Source organism: Lynx canadensis, chromosome C1 (genome assembly GCF_007474595.2).
Source record: "Lynx canadensis isolate LIC74 chromosome C1, mLynCan4.pri.v2, whole genome shotgun sequence".
NCBI classification, from domain to species: Eukaryota; Metazoa; Chordata; class Mammalia; order Carnivora; family Felidae; genus Lynx; species Lynx canadensis.
In genome coordinates this window covers 215,315,624-215,340,927 of record NC_044310.1, presented here as the reverse complement: position 1 = coordinate 215,340,927, position 25,304 = coordinate 215,315,624, and the positions used below count along the sequence as shown (strand labels likewise).

The following is a 25,304-nucleotide window of genomic DNA, read 5'->3' as shown; positions in this document are numbered from 1 at the left end:
GCGTATTTTGATGGCAGCTGTTATTTATGAGGCGTTTGCCCTTGAAAAAGAACACACCATTTGGACAGCTTTCCTTGGAACAGCTTCCATTTTCAAGCTACAACAGTAAAAAAGGACCATTAAGTTCCCACATGAGACTGTGATGCTCCCAAGACTTGTTTCCGTTGACCGTTAAGTCTCGTTTTCATGAACGTCAAGTGCTGCCACCTTGTAAACCATACTCCTCCTTGCAAGGAGTGGTGTTTGTAGACTGCTTCAAATGACAAACTTCACCAGAATATTTGGGGGTAGAGAAAACACTGAAATAGACTCTAGATTTTTTTCCCCTCGGACTATCCTAGTAGCAGAACAGAATAAAAACATACGCTGAAGACCTGCGATCTGAAGGTGCCACAAGAGGGGAATTACTCCCAACTCTGTGTTTCACCCTAAAAATACAGAAGGGGTCGTGCTTTTCAATATAACTTAGCTATATCCAAAAGTCATGGGTTCCCCCTCAAATTTGCAAGTAAAATAAATAGGGTGTGCTTTCGTGACCCACGAAGTTTCTTTATATTTATTCAGACTCCACGCCTCTCAAAGCACAGGGCTCACGGGCCACCTTAAGAAATTTGACCTTAAATCCATTGTACTTATGTACATTTAAAATGCAACTTCTCAGGGAGCCTGGGTAGCTCAGCTGGTTGAGCATCTGACTTCGGCTCAGATCGTGACCTCACCGTTGTTGGGTTCGAGCCCCGAATCAAGGTCTGTGCTGACAGCTCAGAGCCTGGAGCCTGCTTCGGATCCTGTGTCCCCCCTCCTCTCTCCCTGCCCCTCCCCTGCTCACAGTCTGTCTGTCTGTCTCTCTCTCTCTGTCTCAGTAAATAAATGAATAAACGAATAAATAAATAAAATGTTCAAAAATTTTTTTAATAAAATGAAATGCAATTTCTCTATACTCCTCCTTACCTATTTACCATTATATTTACTTCTAGCCAAATTCTGGCCTGGGCAAAGAACCCCCAACTACGAGCCATCAGTCACATGGTCTTAGTGACGAGGCCCCAGGCAGGCAAGACTCCACCGGAGCCCCACCTCTGAGAACAGAGCCAGGCACATCGTCGGCGCTCAGCAAATACTTTTCCGTGGATAACAAAACAAATAAATGAATTGCCAATTCCCTTTCAGACCATCTGGGTGCTGGCTTACGTTCCTCCTCAAACGCGACGTGACTCAGAGGCTTTGTTTTAAGGGATTCTAGAATGTACCGTGAGCCGGGGCCTTGCTCCCTGGGGCTCTGGTTCTTTCGGCTCAAAGTCTGCTTGATTTCTGCCACAGCACGGACAGCCCCCACCTGCCCTTCTCTCTCACATTATAATCGCTTCAGCGACGCGGTTATGAAATCTATTAACGCCGCTGTCACCGAGAAGCTCCGTTCTTCACGGATGCGATGAATTTCCACCAAACCTGACCTCTTTCGTCCACCAGGGCGCTGTGGATGCTAAATGCAGAAGGGCTGCCGAAGATCCGTTCGTGAGTGATGTTTCTATGAAAACGGAAAATTGCTTGCTGGGTCCCTGCGAGCCCTTCTGTCGTGGGCGGCGCTTGGGGACGCGAGGGAAGACAGTGGATAGGGTTCCCCTGTAAATTCTTTGAATACGGAGGAAACAGGTCGCGGTCGCCCATTCTGGGTGTGTGCTGTACCTGGAAGGAGGGATTCTAGGTGAGGAGGACGTATGATTCTTACACTCTAGGCAACTGCCATCTCGTAGGGGAGCCCACTCGAACGGTGAACGTGAGATGCTTCTAGAACACCAGCGTTGTATGCACAATAACGGAAGATCTTCCCCTCCTGCTTCTTGCAGAGGGAGCTGTCCTTTTTCTCCCTGCCCCTCGACACTACTACACTCTCTTAATTCATTTCTATTTTTCAAAAGACGGGCAATCTGTGCGGTATGAAGGCAACAGCTTGGATGCAAGGAGCCGTGTAAAGCAAGATGTTAGGGAAGCGAGCTCGGAGATATTTTGGGTACCAGTAATGGAGTGCGGGGTGGGGGGGACTCTCCCAGCGTGCCACGTGGGTGACTTTGTGCGCTTCTCACAGAGGCCACATGGCGGGGACATCACGGTCAGGCCGATGCTACAGATGGGGCACCACTCGGGGCAGAGGACGCCCCTTCCCTGCCCGTGTGAAGCAGCAGTCTGCTGGGAAGCACTACCCGCCCCCTGCAAGGCCACCCGGCAGCCGCCCCCCTCCCGTGTCTACACCGCCTCCTGGATACCTGACTCCCTAAATCCTCAAAACAGCGACGGGACGTCGGGACGGTTGTGCACATTTTCCAGATGACAACAATGAGGCTCAGGCTAGTGGGAAAAATTCCCCAGGATCACAGAGCCAACAGGTAGAAAGAAGGTCCAGGATTCCAACTCCGGTGCATCTGTTTGCAGAACTGTGGTTCTGGAAGGCTCTGCCCCGGGGCTGGGTGTTTGCATGCACGTGTGTGTGCTTACAAGTGCACATGCACATTCGTCATTATAGGACCGTGCTACAGGCGAACGCAGCCTCCGGCCATCAGTGGCCCATGACCTGCGCAGTTTGCACCTGGACGCGTCAGCACTTACCCTGCTGCTTGCTGTTCATGGCGTTACTGTCCCCTGGGATTCAACCATTGGTCTGGAATGCTGAGCTGCAAAGGTTTAATCCATTAAGACAGGGAAGAAAGCCAACCCATGTCTCTTCTCAAACGCTCAGGTTGATTTTGTGATGGGATCGTAGCGGTTGGGCAATGGAGGGAGGTTTTATGCTATTTCAAAATAGGACAAGGTCTAACAGTAAGGCTTAACATGTTTTTCTGCTCAAACGAACTCCTACTTGGCACAGTTCTGTGTTTTAATTACAAAGTAAGAGATTATCATTGTATGAACTTTTCAGTTGGGGGGAAAAAGTAAAAGGCTTATTTATTTATTTTGTGAGAGGGAGACAGAGGGAGAAAGAGCACAGAGGAGGGGCAGAGAGAGAGGGAAAGAGGGAATCACAACCAGGCTCATCACTGCCAGCATGGAGCCTGATGCGGGCCTCGAACTCACGATGCGCGAGCTGTGACCTGAGCCGAGATTGAGAGTTGGACGCTTAACCGACTGAGCCGCCCAGGTGCTCCAGCAGATTTTGAAAACTTTTAAAAAATGAGAAAACACTGGGATATATTAGGATGTTGGAAAGCTGAACCCCTGGGGTTTTAACGGCCCTGGACAGCCCTGAGTTCATCCCCAGTCTTCCAGAATCTCCCTCCCGCCCTCGCCATGTTCCTGCTTAGAGAAGAACACTTTCTGTGTGCAAAACAACCCAATTTTCCTAAGAGAGCTACGACTGAAACTAGTTACAAGGCCAATTAGGACAGAGGGGGTCTTTTCACCCCACCTTATCTGCTCAAACCCCGAGATGGCCGGGTCCGGGCTCTTTGCTGTAAGAGATCTTTCACTGGAGGTGTTTCCAAGGGCTCTTGAGTTCTTCAAAATCTCCAAGGCTTTCATTTCATCCGACACATCCCCGAGGAAGAAGGTTGCGCTGAGGGGTCCCCAAGACCTCCCTTGGGGTCGTTGGGAGAAGGGGGAAAACGATGGGTGAACCAGGCACAGGCTTCCAGGAGTCCCGGGACACCCCTGATTCCTCCAACCGTGGGCTGTGACGACACGTGTGACATCTGTCTCCTGGGGATGCTCGTTAGACGCCCGGTGCCGGGGACCTCATGGGGGGGGGGGGGGCTGGTCCCGTAGGCACCCTTTGCCTGAATTCCAGCCTTCCAAGAGGAAAGCGGGCACTCAGCCTCAATCGTGCTGTTTTCACGCAGTGTGGGCACAGCTGGCCGCTCTCATCAATCTTGGGGATGCTGGAAAGCCCCCGAAGTTCCCAGACGGCAGCCGAGGGCCACCTCCCACGTTGGCTTTCCTGGGGACAGTAGCCAGGATTGCAGCAGTAACTCTGGGCTGCACAGTGACTGCTCACGGCTCTCTTGGCCCCAGATCAAGAGTCTGGGCCTGTGAGGGCCCCAGGGAATGTCTACACAGCCCGCACTTAACCCTCCCAGCGGGGCAGCCTGGTTGCTGAGGGAGATGGTAACAGCCCTGTACTCCCTCAAACGGGGGCTTTCATGGAGCCCACACTCATTCTGGCCGTGATTCAGTCAACAGCACCCCCTCCCCCTGTACACAGGCCACACATCACATCGTGTCACATGCAAGAAACTTCCACAGAGGGGCGCCCAGGTGGCTCCGTCGGTTAAGCGTCCGACTTCGGCTCAGGTCATGATCTCGCGGTTCGTGGATTCCGGTCCCGCATCGGGCCCTGTGCTAACAGCTCGGAGCCGGGTGCCTGCTTCGGATTCTGTGTCTCCCTCTCTCTCTGCCCCTCCCCCGCTCGTGCTCTGTCTCTCTCAAGAATAAAAAGAAACACTGAAAAAAAGAAACACATCCACGCAGCATGCACATCACACACACACACACACACACACACACACCCCACATATACCATCAGCCGCACACACACAAAACACATTGCCATTGAAGATTGCTGACTTTCCTCTGTTCAGGAAGGTGAGGGCTGTAACAAAATAGTCATTTTTATAGTCACCGAACCATACCCAGGACTTCAGATGTAGATGATACCTTGCAGAGTTCAGCAGACCAAATCAGGAGTCTGACGAAGAAGGACGGTGAGGGTGCAAATCCCCTGATGTGGTAATTTCACACCTGCATGGAGCATGAAGTAGATAGAGCACCTAGAAGACCCCCTACTCCCCCATCCCAAGTGGAGACTATCAGCTTTCATTCTCGTATAAAGTGAGGGAACGCGTGCTTCTATGAAACCTGCCGTAACCATTTAGTGAAACGATTATAGGCCAGGAAAGTGACCCGCCACAGGTCAGGTGGTGTTTTAGTGACTCCCAGGCAAAGCACAGAGGGATCGTGAATAGGAGTGTGACGAGTGACGTAATACGATGTGATAGAAGGTAAGACAAGAGTTGATACTACTGGGTGTTTCTATTCTCCAGGCACAGCGCTGGGTCCTTTAATGCCCAGGCTCCCGTCCCTGCGGCTTATGAGACAGGTGCTGTTATCATTTCCATTTCACAGATAGGAAAGTAGAGGGCGGCCCCCATCCTGCACCATCTCCCTGGGCAGAATTGGAGCCCGAGCTCAGCAACTCCTGGAACAATAAGACAAAGTCTAGTAAAAGACAAACACTATTAAAGACAAAGTCAGGGGCGCCCGGGTGGCTCAGTCACTTAAGCATCCAACTCTTGTTTTCGGCTCAGATCAGGATCTCATGGTTCTTGGGATCGAGCCCCGCGTCAGGCTCCGCACTGACCCATGTGCCTTCTTGGGATTCCCTCTCTCTCTTGCTCTTTCTCTGCCCCTCCCTCCCTCTCTCTCTCTCTCTCTCTCTCTCTCTCTCTGTCTCTCCAAATAAATAAATTTTAAAGAAAATAAATAAAACAAATGAAATAAAAACAAAGTGAAACATCCCTTTCAGAGAAGCATGAAACACACGAGCCAATATACATACGATGCTTCCCCACTCTTGTGACTTCCCAGTAAGCGAATGGAGTGTTCGGTTGGAGCAAATATTTGGATTTTTCGGGAACGGGGTTTTGTTTTGTTGATGAAATGTCACCCAAACATACCACAGATGCTGTCGGTTTGAGGCACCCCGCTTGCACACCCACGGGAGAAGCTGTCACCGAGCACTCCCGCGCCAGGACTCAGCCCCACAGCAGCAGGTCGGCGTCGCTGAGACGCCCTTCTCCCCTGGTTTGTGCGGCTTCTCCGCCGTGGCTGTGTAGCCACCACACACGCAAGGGCCCCGACTCTGGACCCTCCTGAACTTTCTGGTCCCGGCCCTGCCCCTGCTTCCTGGGGAACCAGAGGAGCAGAAAGCAGACAAGGAGGTGAACGTCACCAGGGTGAGAGGGGGCGGGCCCAACGGATCTAGTAGAGGGAGGGCTGTTTGGGGAGGGGGGAGGGGGAGGGGAGAAGCAGAGGTGTCTCGGAGAGGGGAAGGAGCAGGACTGTAGGGCAAGACCGGGAGGGCTCTACAGACAGAGACAGAGAGAGAGGAGCGAGAGAGTTTTCTCGAGGCCCACAAGCCTTGAACAGGGGCTCTATTGTAACAGGATTGGCGAGTCTTTGCGTTCTTGTGGCCAAGAGTCTTCTCCACACGGTGGAAACCCAGGACCGCCCAACGGAAGCTGAACAGGTGTCGCCACGGTCGTGTGCGCACAGATGGTGGGGGTGGTCCCGCGTCTGCCTGGGGGGCGGGGGTCCCCACGGCCTCCTCTGCCGCGCAGGCCCCACGCGGCTAGACCAGAGCGGATTTCCTTTCTTCTGGTAATTCTCCTGACTCGCCTCTTCATACCAATCTGCTTAACGCTAAAATCATATTATCAAAACAACTCTTTGAAATATCAGGTGCCAAATCCTCGCGGGCACAGCGCACCGTTGACCGACAGGCGTCATCAGTTAACGGGCACGGGCTACTGGCCGAAGTAACCAGTAACCAAGGAAGCTATCTGCCTTGTCGCTGTGACGCCTGTCACCCGGACAGGAGTCCGGAGTAAGTGAGTCCTCAGGGCAGGCCTTACACCCGGGTGCTGGGATCTCAAGGCTGTAAGTATGATTCTGTACTGCTCCCCGCAGTCTGGGCAGAGAGGCCGGGGGAAACTCCTGAAATGTCTGTGACAGATCACGCCTGTGCTGCTACCCGGTGGCCTGGCCCCGGGGTGCGGCGCCGAGCCCCTCTTACGTGGGCGGCTTCGTCTTCTTCCGGCGGCTCGTGACCGCACTGCCCCCAAATCACTGGGGACCCCAGTGCGATCAGAAGCTGCGGGGATCGACTCAGAGACAGCAGAGAGGTAACGACGTATTGCAGTTACCCGAGTGTCGGTTAACTGTGTTCCCCGTTTAGATGTCACCTGCCCAGAGGCCGTCCCTGAGGGTATCTGCCTTGCTAGCCACCCACCCTTCTCTGCACCACCCACCACCACCCAACCCGAACTCCGGGCTCACCTCCCTCGTGGCACCTGTTCCGCTGTTATTCCTGCAGGACGATTTGTCTCCGTCTGTCACCAGCCTGTGGACTCCCCGAGAATTGGGACTAGGCGTTAAGATGCTGTCACCTGACACAAAATGTATGTCCTCAGATATGTCTTTTTAAAAAATACTTATTTCGAGGGGGGGCAGGGGAGGGGCCGGGAGAGAGGGAGAGACGATCCCAAGCAGGGTCCACGCTGTCAGCGCAGAACCCGACACGGGGCCCGAACCCACAAACCGTGAGATGGTGACCTGAACCGAAGTCAAGAGTCGGATGTTTAGCCGACTGAGTCACCCAGACGCCCCACAAACTACGTCTTAAACGAATGAATGTGGAATGATTTCCCCGAAGAGGGCACTTGTATTTGAAATGACAAGTTGTTCCTTTCCCGTATTTCACTTAAACTCTCTCCTGTATTGCAAACGTGGGCTATTACCTCACGACCCGAGCACACATGCCCACTGGGGACCTCACAGCCTCGCACGGCAACAGGGACGTGCGAGGGCTGTGAGCCTGGGCTGTCGGTCCAGTAGAGTTCTCATTTACCTGTCTGAACGCCCGCCTTTCCTTTGTCGAGTGGGACCCTGAATGAGATGACCAGGTTAGCTGTGTCCCGTGACCTGGGCCACAGGAGAGGGAGGGGAGGGAGCCCCAGAAGGCTGGGACGGTTGCGGACCTTCTGGGACACGTGAGAGGAGGCACAAGTGTCAGCAACGGTGGAAGGAGGACAAGGATTCTAGAAAAAGATGGGGCTGCCTAGCCTCCCACAGCGGGCGAGCCGTTCTTTGGCCCTAAATACCAGCAGAGGCACCAGACTGATTCCTCTGGGTAACTTAGGATCCTAGCAGAGGAGAGGAAAAGAGAGGAAAGAGGGGAGGAAACTGGAAATCCGAAAAACAGAAAAGGTGAGGTATAAGTGGTTAATGAGTAGAAAGGAGAACGACAAGGGGGCAAAATACGAAGACGCATTTTCTAGAAATGTGTGGTCGCTGAACTCCCCGGCCAGAGGGTGAATGTTTTGGACACACTGTAAGTATCTTTTCCTCTATTATCACCCCTGCTCGATGCTCAAATGGACTGAGCACACTCACCCCTTTAGAGGTATTTGCGGGTGTGGGACACCCGGGTGGCTCATTCGGTTGAGCACCCGACTCTCGATTTCAGCTCGGGTCACCGTCTCACGGTTCATGAGATCGAGCCCCGCGTCGGGGCTCTGTGCTGACAGCGTGGAGCCTGCTTGGGATTCTCTCTCTCCCTCTCTCTCTCTGCCCCTCCCCCACTCACTCTCTCAAAATAAATAAATAAACTAAAAAAAAAGAGATATTTGTGGATAAATGAGTCATGATTCACCTGTTTTAGTTCGGCATGTGCAACCACCTCCCTGCACATCCAGTGTAAAGAAAGTGTCTGATGCTCAGTGCGTGCTTACACGTGACAAGTAAGGGCGCGTTCTTCATGAGAAGTAATGTCAGAAGCAGAAAAATAAAGGTGCGGTGCCCTTGAAGGGGACTCACGATAGAAATAATACCCTTCGGCTCCTTGCAGTGATATTCCTGACAGGGGCTCTCTTCGATGACTTCTCAGAGATTATACGTACAGCCCAGATCTGTTGTAGGCAGTCCGAACACGGGATTTAAAAAGTTAGTTTTGGGGGCGCCTGGGTGGCTCAGTCGGTTAAGTTTCCGACTCTTGATTTCGTCTCAGGTCATGATCTCACGGTTTGTGAGTTCGAGCCCTGCTCTATGCCGGGGCTCTGTGCTGACAATACATAGCCTGCTTAGGTTTCTCTCTCTCCTTCTCTCTCTCTGTCCCCCACCCCCACCGCTCTCTCTCTCAAAATAAATAAATAAACTTAAAAAAAAGTTGATTCTTTATTGCAGAATTTATTACAGAAAATGATTACAGAAGAAATGATGATGGCACCTATTTAGTTATAAGGACACATGAGACCCTTGTGGCTCGGAAAATCCCCTGGTTTTGTTACATCATTTCCAGTTCTATGTATTGTTGACTATGACAGAAGTTTCTAGAATGGGGAAAGTAAACAAAGGGCTCTATATTCAGACCCTGGGTACATCAAACCCGCTGACTACATTCCTTTTGGGTCTTTGCAGTGCCCTGAAAAAAAAAAAAAGGTAATGAGTTTACTGAAATTATTGTGGAGAGGGCAAAGGTCAATTTGACAAGAGCAGACATGATCGATACCAGTTATAATGACACGGTTGACGGCCCTGGCCAGACTCCATTGCTCCCTGGATGACAGTGTTTGTTTCCTACACATTTCAGTGCCTCATACAATCTCATTAGGAAGTCGAAATTAAAAATGCTCTGAAGGAATGATTTCTCCAAGCAAATGTTACTTCCAGAAGGGGTACCGGGGCTTGAAGGACAGAATGGCACACAGGTAGCAAATCCGAGAACCCCCGTGTCTTGGGCGATAAAGACTCAGAGATAAATCCCACGCAGCCTTTAAAACTGAGAGGTGGCCTTTTTCCCACAGGGGACTCTGTCTAGAGATTCATGAGCCGTACACAGAACGTCAAAGACCTAACCCCTCCTCCTGGTTTGCTCTTCATCTGACACCGCCGTGTTTCGTTCCGCCCGGCCTCATCCAGAAGCGTGCGAAACCCTTGTGCAGAGTCAGTCCTCCGCGACGCACGGAAACTCTGCTGGGAAGATGCTTCTCCGCCGTTTTCATGGGATAAGGTGTTAATGATATGTAGATTAGATGTCATTATGAAAGATAATTTGCATGCACACACAGGGGAAAGGAGAAATTTGTGATTTTTAAAAATAATTTTTATGTTTATTTATTTATTTTTGAGAGAGACAGAGGGAGAGAGAGAGAGAAAGCACAATTAGGGGAGGGGCAGACACACACACACACACACACACACACACACACACAGAAAGTGAAGCAGGCTCCAGGCTCCGAGCTGTCAGCACAGAGCCCGACGCGGGGCTCGGACCCATGAACCGTGAGATCAGGACCTGAGCCTAAGTTGGACGCTTCACCGACTGAGCCACCCAGGTGCCCCGAGAATTTTCGATTTTTAGGTAATAGCACATGTCTCCAGTCTCCTTCAGCCCTTTGTTTCACATTCAAAGTCGGCGTCCAAAAAGAATCAGTTGAAAACCTACAAAGAACCTGGGGCATTGACACTATGGTTCCTTCCGGAAAGGTTAAAGGTGTGGGGAGAGCTAGACCCGTCCTGCCCTTGAACCTCTAAGGGAAAGCACTGCTCCGTGTTAATGTTACATTTAACCTTGCTGGCCTGACCTTGAGGGAGCAGGCTAATAGCCCTAGAGGAAAATGCCACCCTCCATAAATTTTTTCCCCGGAAGGGCGTCTTCCCAAGACCCGTAGCTCAGTCATCTTGGACGCTACTTTTATGGACCTTGTGCAGCTGAACGTGAGTCGCTTATTTACGGATATTTGACATTTGCCGATGCAGTAATTCACTCTCTGGACATTTGTTCTATTTATTTTAATTCTTTCTAGAATGCGGTACAGAATTTAAGGCTTTTCAAATCTGCATGTGTATGCAGGCATTTTCGCTTTTGGTGCCTACATTAGCTAAATGGGTTTTTTGGACTTTCTTTGTTATGATGAAAATAGTCTTTTCATGCACATGGAAAGAAAATTCAAGTGGTACAGTAGGTATGTAATAAAACAGAAGTTTCTTTTCCAACCCCCATACTCAGTCCCATTGTCCAGAGATAACCACGACCAGCAGTGTCTTATATTCTTGTTTGTCTTTTTGGAAAATCCCCATGTGTATCACATGTCATATATCCGCATCGATCGATCTAACACACATTCACACATGTATTACATATATGTATAGATACAAACATTTGTATACATACAATGTGGGGGGACATTGACGCACTATGCTGTTTCTTACTTAACAATATCTGGGTGATCTTGACCTTGTCAATGCACACAGATTCATCTCATTCTATTTAATAGTCCTGAAATTTATGACTGCATGGGCGTATCTTAGATTATTTAATAATCGTGCTACAGATGGGCACTCCAATTCCTGGCTAGAGCAAACAACTTTTAGGCAAAGACTCCTGCCTACAAGCCAACGCCCGGTCCCCATGGCCACGTGCGACTTCAACCACTCTGCCCTGAAGTCTAGACCTAATTTTTCTATTTGGATTTATGACTTCTTTGGCAAGGAAAAGCCTAAGATCATTTTTATTTTGTTATTTTGCCCACTGGGCACAGCCACTGCTGTGAGCGGCAGGCTGGAAATTACGTTAAGAGATGCTAGATAAATAAGCTAGCGTTCGGTCAGCTTCTTCCTTCACAGAAATCAAATTTATTCTCATTTCTTTGCTTTTGTTTTTCTTTCTCTTTTCCTGCCAAGCCAGCGCAGACTGGGAAATGGCTGGAGTTACTGTTTGGGGTCAGTCTTGCTTCTCCCGTCTCCACCAGCCGTCCTAGATCAGTCAGTCGACCCAGGAGCGCGTCCTGGTCAGACAAGACTCCACCAGCAGCCATGGGTCCAGTCGCAAGAATCAGGGAGACGGGCTTCCGGCTGGCCAGCCGGTTGTCAGCACAGCTGCCGAGGAGGGCGGAGCAGGAGCTCAGTCCCCCCTGACGGTGGCTGTCTGGTGGCACCCGGGCAGGAGACAGCTCCGAGGGATGTTGCCCAGGGAGTGCCTCCAAGTGATCCCAGCACCCGGCTGCTCTTGGGAACAGAGGTCCCCGGGGCTCAGGAGCTTCTGCAGGAAAGATCTGCTAGCTTATCCCTTCCTCAAAAACTTCGTAGTTTCTCTCCGGAGTATTTTGCCTTGATGTTGCATGGCCACATTTCAGCTCTTCTGGACCGCCCGCTATCAGGTTAATGCATGCTACTGCCCCTCCTTTAGCCTCCCTTGCCCAGGATTTTTGAGAAGCACAGTACATTTTCCCTCAGGAACGGCTCTGAGAAGGGATGATTCAGTTATCTAGAAGGAGGTCCAAGCTGTTGATAACTGCAGCCATGCCCCAGGACGGAGGCTGCAGGGGTGGGAGGGAACGAGGGAGAGTAGGACAGGCACGTCCTTCTCACTGACTGCCCCTTTGTACCCTCTGAGCATCACACCGTGTGTTCACCTCATTCAAAACCACTGAAAAATGGGACTCCGGGGCGGCACCGCTGGTTAAGCGTCTAACTTCGGCTCAGGTCACGATCTCATGGTTCGAGAGTTCGAGCCCCTCGTGGGGACCTGCACCGACAGTGCGGAGCCTGCCTGGGAGTCTCTCTGTCTCCCTCTCTCTGCCCCTCTCCCGGTCGCTCACAGGCCCCATCTTTCTCTCTCTCTCTAAATAAATTTTTGAAAATACTGAAAGCTTATCTCTTCAGTCAGCTTCTCAAGAAAGCACAACGTGTCCTACCACGAACGAAGGAGGGGCTGGAACTTCCGCAAAAATTGTGATGTCTTTGAACAGAATCAAAACGCCGGCATTTTTTTAAAAGGAGAAAGACGAGGAGGAGAAGGAGGAACCCAGCTCACCTCCTTGTGCCTTTATTCTTCGGTTCCACCGTTCTTTCGTCTCGTCTTGGAGCCCCTCATTGGACCCCTTCGCTCTTTAGATCTTTCTCCGTTGCTGCCTCCGCGTTGTGTCTCCCCACCTGCAATTTGGATGCCAGAGTTCCCTGGAATGTCCCTCTGGGTCATGTTCGGGGTTGAGAGTTGGGTTTTGAGGTCTAAATCCCTTCGCTTATTGTGCCCCTTCCTTTATGGACCAAGCAGTATCGCTTTAGTACGCTGGGCAAACACCGATGACCAACCTCCCACCTCCTTCTGGAACTCTGTGCCGCCCGCCAGAAGGAAGAAAGCAGCTTAGGTGAAGGATCTAAGCAGGACTTGCCCTTCAGTACCCCTGAGTGTCAGGTGACCAGTCCCACAGATCTTACCTTCCCTGTGACAGGTGGAGAAGGAGACAGACAGCTAGATGCACGTCCCTTTGTGATCTCCAGGGTGCAAACAGATTGGACGTGCCTGGGGGAAGCGTGGTCCTCCCACATGCCAAAGCAAAAGTTAATGCTGCGCTCATCCAAGATATGAACGGGGGCGCCTGGGTGGCTCAGTCGGTTAAGTGTCCCAGTTCAGCTCAGGTCATGATCTCACGGTTCATGAGTGTGAGCCCCACGTGGGGCTCTGGGCTAATAGTGTGGAGTCTGCTTGAGATTCTCTCTCTCTCTCTCTCTCTCTCTCTCTCTCTCCCCCCCCCTTTGTCCCTCCCCCACTTGCACTTTCTCCCTCAAAATAAACGAATATACTTTTGAAAAAGACATGAATAAAGGCAACTCTCTTTAAAATTCTTTTCAACGTTATTTATTATTTATTTATTTATTTATTTATTTATTTATTGAGAGAGACAGAGAGAGACAGAGGATGAGTGGAGAAGGAGCAGAGAGAGGGAGACACAGAATCCGAAGCAGGCTCCAGGCTCTGAGCTGTCAGCACGAGAACCTGACGCGGGGCTCAAACCCACAAACTGTGAAATCGTGACCTGAGCCGAAGTTGGACACTCAACCAACTGAGCCACCGAGACGCCACAGGGCAAATGTCTTGAATGGAGGAAAAAACAACAAATGTGATTTAAAAGTGCTCATAGCTTTAATTCCAAGAACCGTTCCTGAAATAGAATGATCTGGACTCTGGTTGATGGGGTGTAAGCATGAGCAGATACAAGGGATGGACGGGTTTACCTATTGTCTACTGCTGGTCTCCTGTCCTTGCTCTGTAGTCACGGTGGAGATACATAGAGAGAGAGAGAGCTCTGCGTTTGATGGTTTGTATGTTGAGCTCCTCTGGCTGTGGGCAGTGACAGAGATTGAGAAACCTGGAAAGGTAGGTGGGATGAACTACTGAAACAAGAGAGGGCAAGAAGGTTCAAGACCGAACACGGGGAGCCACCAACATTCTGTGGATTAATGACCGAAGGACAGAGTCCGGCAGCCATGATCAGAGAGGAGGAGGGAGTGTGGTTTTGCAACCATGGATGTGGTTGTACCTCTGACCCCGTGAGCATTTCCATCCCAGACGGTCACCAGCACAAATCATTCCTGCATCTTGGGGGCAGCGATGTGGGGCTGCAGAGGGTGGGGGACGTATGGCAGTTGGCCAGACCAGTTGGTTCCCATGGGGAAAAAATTTTAAGAAGGATGGAGGGATCAGAAGGTCAGTTAAAAGACCACGGAGCCAAAAGGCTGGTGGATTTTTCCTTGGGGCCCAAATGCCCTTGGGAAAACAGACTTCGGAGATTGGAGGGGGCAGAATCAAGAAAGTAGAAAGACTACTCTATGACTAACGGGCAGAGTATTAGGTTACATAAAGCACAGGATGACTTATAAGGAGGAAATGAAAATCGTACGTGGCTATGCCTCTAACAAAAGCAGCAAGGAGCCAAAGGACTCTATTCAGATGCTCATGCCATATTCACACAGATGATAGTTCCAGAAGAAGCCAACTGTTGTATTCAAGAGAAGAGTCATCCTGAGTGACCGCACAGCAGACAAAGGAAGAGCTTGGTAACACGCCCCGTCCTCCTTCACTGCAGTTGGGAGAGCCGACAGGGCTGGATCGAGGCACAAAAGCACAATTGTTTCCATTTCTCTTGGGTCCAGCCAACTAGCTTTTAATTAAATGAAAATAATAAGCATCCCAGTTCACCTGGGGAGAACGGAGAAGGGGGCACGAAAGGAATCCAAGTTTCCATCAAATACTTCTTGGTTCATGGTGCAGTGCTCTAATCACCTGGAATTTATTGTTACCCGGTTTTTCTCCTTCTCCACTGTAGCTATTAGAGTAGAAATTTAATTACGGTGATTGAATAATTAAACGAATCACAAATAACTTTTGCATAGCAAGCTTTTTCTTCCCCTTCACCTAAAAGGATGTTGGCACTGACATCAGGATTCTCTGTCCTTCTCAGGAGCCTTGAGGCCTGACTTCCAAAATTAGGGTCTTAATGTCCTTGATAGAAGTTCACATACAATAGGAAATGTAGGGAGCACCTGGCTGGCTCAGTTTATGGAGTGGGTGACTCTTGATCTCGGAGGTATGCGTTTGAGTCCTGTGTTGGGTATATAGATTACTTAAAAATAAAAATCTTTAAAAATTTTTCTAATGCTTATTTATTTTTGAAAGAAAGAGAGAGAGACAGAGTGCAAGTGGGGGAGGGACAGAAGGAGAGGGAGACACAGAACCCGAAGCAGGCTCCAGGCTCTGAGCTGTCAGCACTGAGCCCGACACGAGGCTCAGACCCACGAACCATGAGATCATGACCTGAGCCGTTGGACACTTAACCCACTGAGCCACCCAGGTGCCCCAATAAAAATCTTTATCAAAAAAAAGAAGGTAAAGTTTAGGGGTGCCTTGGGTCAGTTGGTAGAGCATGCAACTTTTGATCCCAAAGTCATGAGTTCAAGCTCCCCGAAGAGGCCCCCATTTGATCCCAGAGTCATGAGTTCAAGGCCCCTGATTGTGAATAAAATAAAAGATGAAATTTAAGTATTGAGGAAAGATTTAAAACAATCTTCTATAAGAATCTTATCTGAAAAGAATATTGATAGGAACGACTAGGACCTCTGAACGTTCATACCTATCTCGGGCATACAACAGAGATCGACAATTGATAATGAAGATTTAAATATGAAAAAGAAATCTTCTGGCTGTTTTTTGTTTTTGTTTTTGTTTTTGTTTTTGTTTTTTGTCAAAACAGCAAGAACAACAAAATACCCATAGTAGTAGTTCTTGGCAAAATGAGAACCTGAAACATTTCAGCCTTGTTGCTTCACAGAAATCAAACAAAAATCTTAAAAAGGCATTCTGAACTATTTGCTTATTTGTTTTCATAAAATCATGAACTTGAAAGGACCAGAGAGTGGTGGGTCCTCCTTATTTCCGGGCTTGGGACCACTTGAATGAGGCAAAAGGCTATGGCATCACTGACTCACACTTGTCTCCACCAAAATCCACTGCCGTGTCCCCAAAACTCCCCCTGGAGTCAATGTTGTAGTCCTCCCATGTGCAGCCTGGGGCCAGCATCTTACAGAGTCTGCAGGCCTGAGACGTTCCGGGTGTGTCCCTCCCCAGGACTTCTGGGAGTGTGGGTGGGGGGTCTTTGTGAAGGAGACACTCCCACCTGACAAAGAACTTCAATCCTGGACCACCTGGCTTCGGCTGATCGAGGCCCTGGCTGCTTTCTCTGCCCCAGCTCCATTTCCGGCCGCCCGTACCTTGCCCTGAATCAGGTGCAAAAACGGGTTTCTTTCACCGTCTCCTCTCAGCCGGGTTTCCTGGATGCCGATTTCCTCTCTCCTCCATCAATTTACGATTCTCTGAACCGCTCTCCTGGCCATAGCCCTTCATGCTCTGCCAGGTTCCCGTCCAGTCTCCTGGCAAACCCCCTGTTCTGCCTCGGTCTCACCGACAAGACCCAAGCCTGCTCGCGAGAAGGTCTGTCCTCAAGTTCTGAGCCCCAGGCAGAAGCGCTGTCTCAGTTTAACAAGTGGGGGCCTAAGAGATCTAGTCCCACAGCTCCAGACAAAGAGAGCCAGGTTAGAGAGTCACTTACACACTCCCCGGTTCAATAAATACCAAAGGCACCAAGCAACTCTGCCTCTGGACAGGCTTTCGGCTATTACACGGGAAGCTCAGTAGAGGGCGCTCCTGCATTATAACAGTTTAGCATGCGGGGGGAGGGGGCCGCGCGCCGGAATCCAGGGATCCAGTCGGAAAATGCAAATAACGCCACATATTCTCGGCGAGCGTGGGGGCATACGTGCCCGTGTTCCGATATTTCCACCCAAACACATTCCGCTCTGGATAGGACGCTCGCTTGACATGTCATGGCGTTTCCCTTACTGAAGCAAACATACGAGTGATGCAACGTATATAATTGCTCTATTCACTAGATTCAGTCAAAAGTTATTTTAATCCGTGGCACACTTCGTTCCCCAACCCTTCAGAATACGTCAGGATACAATTTCAAAAAGACGGCGGAGCTACCGTATTCTGTTCCCCGGAACTACCTGAGTCTTTTTCTGGGTGTCGAGCCATCTTGATGCAGGAGGGAGAGGAGCTGAAAAGTCACGGCCGCTGGACGTGAACTGCATCTCAGGCAAGACAGAAGGGCGCGCCGCTTTTTGAGAAACGGTCCTATCCTGATAAATGGGGGTGCAGAAGGTGGCACCCCGCAGCCAGTATTTCCCGCTCAGTGGAACCCTTGCCCCGGGGGCCAGGTGTCACTATCCAAGGACTGTGTGGACGCTATAAAACCCCTTTCTTTGCTGTTGGCAAGGCTAACATTTACTGAGCACTTACTCTGTTCCCCGGGCACGGTGCCAAACCCTTTTACGCGTATCATTTATTTGTTTCTTATTTACTTATTGCCTGTGTTATTTAATCTTTGCAACCACCGGTGTTAGACACAGGTAGACATGAGGAGGTCGAGAACAGTGAAGTAGGCAGTGGCTAGAACGTGCTGGGAAATACAGAGCGTCCAGCCAGTTTCTGCACGCTTCCCCGGGCGGGTAGCCGCAATGCTGTGTCCCTGTAGAAGGAGACTCAGCTCGAGTCTTGGCGTTTCTGACACGGTAGTGAAAACTACTTTCCTTTACATAATTCCAGTGTTTTTCAACTTACATCCATATGTGAAGGCAAGTCACCAGCTGACCCAGCTGAGTGACATTTTATGTGTTAGAAGTTAAATTATCAACTGTAAAATCAACTTATCGCCTGGTGAGTGAAATTAGAACGTAGAGTGGCTGCTATTCAGTTACAGTGAGTTGCTGTTTAACGGCTCTGTTCTGGAAGGCTATTTCATGTTTATTAATCTGTCTTCTCTACTGGACAACAGACGGCCCTTTATTGCTAAACCCCACCATGGGGTGCAAACGGTGGGGGCTATAGTCAACCCTCCCTAGGCAGTAATTAGCACAGCATCCAGAGGGCACATCAAATGTTTTACTAAAATATTTCCTTTCTGCTACCCTTAAAATAAAACCAAGATCTGATGGCGGGTTGGGGGGGGGGGCGGGTAGATGCAGGTGAGAGAAAGGAGCCCTGTGTTATGATCATTAGTGGGAGCAGGGGCGCCTGGGTGGCTCAGTCAGTTAAACATCCCACTCTTGGTTTCAGCTTGGGTCATGATCTCACCCTTTGTGAGTTCAAGCCCTACCACGGGCTCTGTGCTGACAGTGCAGAGCCTGCTTGGGATTCTCTCTCTCTCTCTCTCTCTCTCTCTCTCTCCCTCCCTCTCTGCCACTCCCAGCTCATGATCGCGTGCTCTCTCTCTTTCTCTCTCATGATAAATAAATAAACTTAAAAAAAATCATTTGTGGAAGCCAGATCCAGAGGGTTCCTCACTGCTCTATCACTTTCCAAATGCCCAAGTCCCAGGCTTGTCTGGGGCTGGCACCCAGCCTAGGCCCTGCCTGTAACACAGAGCAAAGAAGAAGAAACACTCTCATGAGAAGGTGACTGTCTCTGGGGCGGACCTTCAGAAGAGCCGAGAAAATCATTCCCAAAACACAAAATCCTGCCTTCCCAGGGTTCCCAATAACCAAATGACATCATTATAAACTACGTGGACATCTGTTATTTTTGCTCACTCACTACCACTTGCCCTTTTGAGAACAGACGCCTGAATATTCTTTGGGAACCACCCCTCCCCACTTCTAGCCCCTGGGCCATGTCTATTGGTGTGCTCCACCCTCCTGGACAGCGGTCTTGACCCCAGAGTGCGCTGAACGGGCCGAAAGGGTGTGTTCCCCGGGGCTTTTGTGGCAGTTATTGGGAAAGAGCTACACCTTTCTTCTTCTAGGATCTAAACCAAGGCTGTGAGTCCAGGGGTGCCGGTAGGAAAAAGAATCGATACAAAGAGAAACAGAGAGAGGCCTGGTCTAAGACTTCCTTGGAGCTCCTGGATCTAGCCATGCCTGAAGACAACCGTAAGCATAAAACTTTTCAGTTACGTCAGTGAATGTATTTCCATTTTGCCCAAGCCGGTGTGAATTGGGTTTCTGTCTTTTGCAACTGAATTCACGTTGCTTACAACTTCATTCCCTGTTACATTCAAACAGTGTGTGGGTGGTGTGTGAACTGAGGGAGAACGGCAGGCCCTGGGCCCTGGGCATGAATGCCACTGGGCTTGGAGCAGGCAGTCCTGGCTCTACCCTGGCAAAGTCCCAGGTGCCTAGGCCTCGGTCTCCTCATCAGGACCCACAAGGCCATTTCCAGCCCTGACATTCCAGTTCCAGTCCCTGGACCCCGTCCGGACCACCGGGACTGCAGCGACGGCTGCCACCACGGGAGTCCCAAAGATGGGATCTTCAGGTGTGGTCTTCTCATTTACTTTACCACAGCTTGTGCAGGGGAGGTGGTCAAGGAAAGCATTTCTGTAAAACTTTGGTATTTGTTCATAAACGTTGTCATTTTCATTTTGTCCCTGGTGGCCCCATTCCTGTCTTTTCTGCCTAATAAACTGGAGTGTTGCAAAGATGCTAGGGGCCATTTCAGCCACCGGCTGCCTCTCCGGAGCAGCTCGGGCCCCAGGTCTGTGTCACCCATAATGCACCCTGGGCTTCCTCTGCACCCAGAGGACGCGCATTTGTTATGTTTCCACACCAGAATGAAAGGCGCTGCATTGGAGTGAAGGGACATGGAAACCGGGGAAGGGGAGCTGGTGTTGATTGTAACCCACGGTGCCATCTACTCCAAGCCCTGGACTCATTTTCAAAGTTTCAGGCCCCAAGAGCGTCTGGCGCCCCAAGGGAGGCGTGGTTCACCTGTGAGCAGGTGGGTCTCAGGCCTGAGTGGAGAGGCCGACCGCGCTCCCCCAGGATAAGTCTCCCGAGGATGCCTGCGCTGTTTGCGGCACAGCCTAGAGTGCCGTCTGGGAAAGGTGAGTCGTCTAAGCCATCTGGGAAGCAAGGCTTGGGGCCTAGGGTGCAAGTGCCTCTCCTTCACGGTGGCCCCCACAAGGCAAGAAACGCTGGACCTTGGGGGCTCCGTGGGCGCAGGCCTGGGCTCGAGGCGCAACAGTGGCCCTGGAGCCCCAGGAAGCAAGCGGTACAGGCCATCATGGAGGGCCGGGGCCCCCGGGCACCGCAGAGGGCGCGAGAGTGGGGTGCGCCCGGGCCGGGACAGGCGCGGGGTGCAGGCTGGCGGCTGCCTGAGGCCCGCGCCTTCCTTGCTCCTCTCCCGGGGGCCTGACCACACGGCCCCATCCCCCCCCCGCGGGGCCCTCTACGCCCACCCGGGAGCTCCCCAGCCCCAGGGGCGGAAGCTGTCCTCGCCTGCCCCCTCTCGGGCCTCCGGGCCGCTCCAGGGCCGGCTGAACGGGGACCCCCGAACCCGCTCCCCGAGGCAGTCTGTGCGGCCCGGGCTCGGAGGCTGGGGGTTCCGGGAGCCTGGAGCTATTTTCATCCGATGCGTCAGCCGGCCCGGGAGGAAGAGTCGGCCCCGGGCCCATTGTCTGCGCGCGGCGAGGGAGGGGGACGCGGAGGGCGATTTCGAACGCTCGGAAGGCGCGAAAGCGGCGCGCGGGGCGGGGAGGTGCTCGGCGGTCCGGGGGCGGCGGGGGGCGGGGCCCGAGGGGCGGGGGGCGGGGCGTGGCGCCCTCCCGCCGCTGCAGGCTGGCGGCGGCGGCGGCGGCGGCGGCGGCGCGGGGACTGCGGGGGACAGCCAGGCAGCCGCGCGGGTAGCGACGCCCGGGGAAGCCCGCGCCCCGCCTGCGCCTCCGAGGCGCGCCCGGGAGCGGGAGCGGCCCCGCGGCCCTCCCAAGGCAGAGGCGAGCGCCGGGAGCCCGGAGCCCGGAGCCCGGAGCCCGGAGCCCGGAGCCCGGAGCGGGCGGGCAGGCGGAGAGCCGGGCAGCGGCCGGAGCGCGGGGGCGCGGCCGGAGGCAGCCGCAGAGCGAGCCGGGGCCGGGGGGAGGGCGCCGGGCGCGAGCCCCCCCTGCGCGGCCGCCGCGGAGGCGGCTTCGCGGAAGACAAAAGCCCGCCGGAGAGACGCGATGCCCGGCCGGCGGGGGCCCGGGGACCGCGGCGTCTGAGCGCGCCGAGCCGAGCGCCCCCCCTGGGGGGGCCGCCGAGGCCGGGCCGGTGCCCGCGGCGGAGGGCGACAGGGGCTGGCCCAGGTGCTCCCGGCCGCTTCGGGCCGCGTAGCTGCTCGGGGGGCGGCGCCCTCCCGCCGCAGCCGCAGTGGCCGGCGCCGCAGCCAGGAGCCATGGGCAACATCTCCTCCAACATCTCGGCCTTCCAGTCCCTGCACATCGTCATGCTGGGCTTGGACTCGGCCGGCAAGACCACGGTGCTGTACCGGCTCAAGTTCAACGAGTTCGTGAACACGGTGCCCACCATCGGCTTCAACACCGAGAAGATCAAGCTGAGCAACGGCACGGCCAAGGGTATCAGCTGCCACTTCTGGGACGTCGGCGGCCAGGAGAAGCTGCGGCCGCTCTGGAAGTCCTACAGCCGCTGCACGGACGGCATCATCTACGTGGTGGACTCGGTGGACGTGGACCGGCTGGAGGAGGCCAAGACGGAGCTGCACAAGGTCACCAAGTTCGCCGAGAACCAGGGCACGCCGCTGCTGGTCATCGCCAACAAGCAGGACCTGCCCAAGTCGCTGCCGGTGGCCGAGATCGAGAAGCAGCTGGCGCTGCACGAGCTCATCCCGGCCACCACCTACCACGTCCAGCCGGCGTGCGCCATCATCGGCGAGGGCCTCACCGAGGGCATGGACAAGCTCTATGAGATGATTCTGAAACGCAGGAAGTCCCTCAAGCAGAAGAAGAAGCGGTAATGCGCCCGGCTGTGTTCGGGAGCGAGCGGGGAGCGAGCGGGGGGCGAGCGAGGGAGCGAGCAAGTCAGGGATGGATGGATGGATGGATGGACGGATGGATGGATGAACGAAGGAGCATCCGCGCCCGCGAACAAAGACCGAGAACCAAAGCTATGCTTCGAATTTTTAAAACGGAGTCTGTGCACCCAGACGCAGGACTAGTGACTTAACCTGGGTGTGTATACCGAGTTGCCAGCCTGCCCTCGATCGGCCCCCACCCCCAGCTCAGGGGACCTTTTGTCTGAACGCCAGAGCTACTAATGGGTGGGGGGCGCTGGGGAGTGGACGCGCCTGGCCTGCTGTCCGCCCCTCCCGGCCCAGGTGGAAAACTCGGATGTCAGAGACAAAAGCGATCTCTTCCGCCGCCCGCCACAAGTTGGGCTGCCCCGCCCTCACTGGGGCTCCCACCTGTGAGTCACCTGAGGTATGCGGCTCCCAGAACCCTGGGAGCACCTATCTGGGGGGCAGGTTGGCAGTGGGAGGTGCTGGGGAGGGGGGGAAACGGCCTCCCCCTGCATTCGTGGGCTCGGGAAGCCGGATAGTTTTATGTCACAGGGCAGGCCCCTGTTGAAATTTCATTTGTCCTGCTCTGGGCCCAAACGAGGTGGTGGTGATTTGGGCCATCAGAGGACTGCCCGGAACAATACAGCAGCCCGAGAGCGTGGGGCGCCGCGGCGCTGGCCTTGGCCGGGGGGATGGCCACAAAGCTGCCCCTTTCCTGGTGCTTTTATGGTGGCTACGGAAGACCAGTTCGGTTGAGAACTGCTTTTCAGCCTGGAATCAGACATCTTCCAGATGGTTTGGACCCTGTCCATGTGTAGGTCATTATCACACAAAGAGACCAATAAAAATTAAAAAAAAAAAAAAAAAAAACTGTTGGAGGTGGTGGCAAATGATATATTTACTGTTTGCAGGATAGTTAAAGGTTTTTAAAGGGTAAGGCTCTTCTTGGCGTAAATGCTGGATGGGGTGTGTGTGTAGATACAGGGACCTCCCTCTGTCCTGTGTAATCGGCATAAATACCTAGACCCATATGTGTGGAATCTTAAAAAATCTCTTAGCCTCCTGATTGGTTTGTATGAGCACACCAGCCGCAGATGTGTGCTGAATTGCAAGATGGTTTTTTGCAAGGCCGTCTCTTGTAATACGAACAGCTTGATGATGGGTTTTGGTTTTCAGACATGTTTTTAAGAAATTCTACAAATGAATACTCACCTTAGAAATATTCACCTTAGGAAAAGAAAAAAAAAAAAAAAAGACTCCGCTCTGCCCTTTTAGATCCTTTTACGCTGCAAGTGGGGACGTGTTCAAATTTCTAATTTGGTTCATCGTGGCCTATCTGGTTTGAAGCATTTCATGAAAAATGTCTCGTTAGAGTATTTGATGTCATGCGCCAAAAAAATAAAACCCCACCTTGTTGCAAAAGCCGACCTCGTTGCATGGATTTTAAAAGCAAAGGAAAAGCACAAGGAATGAGGTCCTTCCCAATCCATTCTTGTGGGAACTGGCCTGCTAGGCAAATGCAAACAATGAGTGCTTGGGATCAAAGAAAGCGTGTGATGTAATGATCACCTGTACTCAGGCACTTCGCGGTTTACTTGAAAGAGGCTTTGGAAAAATAGATAAAGCGAAAGAAGAAGAAATACATATTTTTAATAATGTGATTTAAAAATCCTTTATAATCAGGACTGAGTCTTAGTTTGCAGAAGCTGTCATTTACCCTGAGACACAGTATCAAAAAGGGAAACTTCTACTTACCATTTGGTTTTCATTTCCTCTTCAAATTCATGTTCACAGGTAGAATTTTGCATATGCACACACGTGCACACACACACACACACACACCCCACTGTGAGGAATTTCTTTACGAAGGAGGCCTATATAGCAACTGGGCATGATCATGCTTGAGCATGTGAGGTCGTCAGATTATATACCCATGCCTATTGTCCATTACACTCAGAAAGTTAAGACCCAGAGGTGGTCCTGCCTTCCTGCTTGAAACCCAATTCTTACAGGAAACCTTTTAAAAGAGGAAACCTAGCAGGCCCATCATCTTCCTTTTATCTTTGGTCGGTGTATTTGGTACCTCCCCAAGGCTGGTATTTTTGTAGCAACTCAGTAGAGAAAATAGAGCTAAGCACTGTCAAAGCCTGCAGGATTTCGGTTTACGTTTCGACAGCGTAGTCACTGATTTCTAAATGGGCTGGTCCCATCATCTGAAGATTCTGTATAGAGTTATTAAAAAAAAAAATCCCCATCCTCCTTTATTTTCTTCACATGTAACAATTTCTTATGCACTTTGACATTTTGGTAGGGCCACGCTATTGAGAGAATAATATATTTATTTTGTGACATTGAAGATGCCAAATGCTGTAACCACCTCGTGCTAACCATCCTTAGGTTCGAGATCCCTGTTCAAGTCCCGTCATGCTTTACAAACGAAGCGAAATGACTTTGGTTTTTGCATTATCGATACTTAGGGGTGCAGTCAACTGTTAGTAAATTGTGCGGTCAAGTAAGGCCCCTGTGGTGTATCAACCAATAGTTAAGAGTCTCCGTTGATCTCTGTGGTGTTTGACCTAATAAGAGCCCACTTTTGTCTCTGACCAAACAGAGGAAGCACGCGTCAAGTTACCTTGGCGTGGCCTTGGGGGGGGGGGGGAGTCCTCTCCAATATGGCATCAGTGATCTATTATGCCTCCTGCCTCTTTGAAGAATGAATGGGTTTCACACGGAGGAAGTTGGCCTCCCCACGTGAGCTTTCGAAAGGTTCTCCCCTAGACACAAGGAGGCCGGTTTTATTTCAAGCCGATTCTCTTCACAGATTCTCTGTCATGGTGTTGGGACTGTCGTCTCCTGGTTTCGGTTTTCCTTTCTGCTGCTGTAATTCTCTGTCCTGAACGTCCTCTTCTGGTCCTGTTCCCTTTTATATGCATATATGATGCTGTGAACAGAAATAAATTATTTATACAATCAAACGTTTGGGGAAGTTGTCTGGATGGTTTTTCAAGTTGCCCTTCTTTATTCCTAGGCCTTCTTTGGGGAGTGACTGGATGGCTCACCAGACGGCCTCTGGGGCCCGCCTGGGGCTGGATCAAGTCTCAGTTTTTCTGGCCTCCGTGTCCAGCTCTGTCCTGAGCAGAGGAGTGTGAGGGCTGGACTGCATCATACACCTGTGCCTGTCCCCCTACGCCTGCCGCCCTACGGGGTGCCTGTCCCTGGTCCTCCCAGATCCTTCAGGAAAAAGGCCTTCAGTGCCTCGCCTGTCCTCGGCCTCTCAGTTTATTAAAAAAGGTCATGATTTGGGGCGCCTGGCTGGCTCGGTCGGTAGAGCATGTGACTTTTGATCTCAGGGTCGTGAGTTCAAGCCCCACGCTGGGCA

At 51.9% G+C, this 25,304-nt stretch overlaps 1 protein-coding gene and 1 non-coding gene across 2 annotated transcripts; both read left to right on the top strand.

The window, feature by feature from the left end:
* The first annotated feature begins 20,996 nt into the window (after positions 1 to 20,996).
* ARL4C (ADP ribosylation factor like GTPase 4C) lies at positions 20,997 to 24,900 on the top strand. The gene has a single exon (XM_030325587.1). The coding sequence runs from the start codon at positions 21,305 to 21,307 to the stop codon at positions 21,881 to 21,883; it is 579 nt and encodes a 192-aa protein (XP_030181447.1). The 5' UTR covers positions 20,997 to 21,304; the 3' UTR covers positions 21,884 to 24,900.
* Positions 24,901 to 25,231: 331 nt separating this feature from the next.
* Positions 25,232 to 25,304, top strand: TRNAK-UUU. The gene has a single exon. It is a non-coding gene; the product is annotated as a tRNA-Lys (tRNA).

Coding starts and splice junctions, on each gene's coding strand:
- ARL4C (XM_030325587.1), top strand. CDS start 21,305: ATGGGCAACATCTCCTCCAACATCTCGGCCTTCCAGTCCCTGCACATC.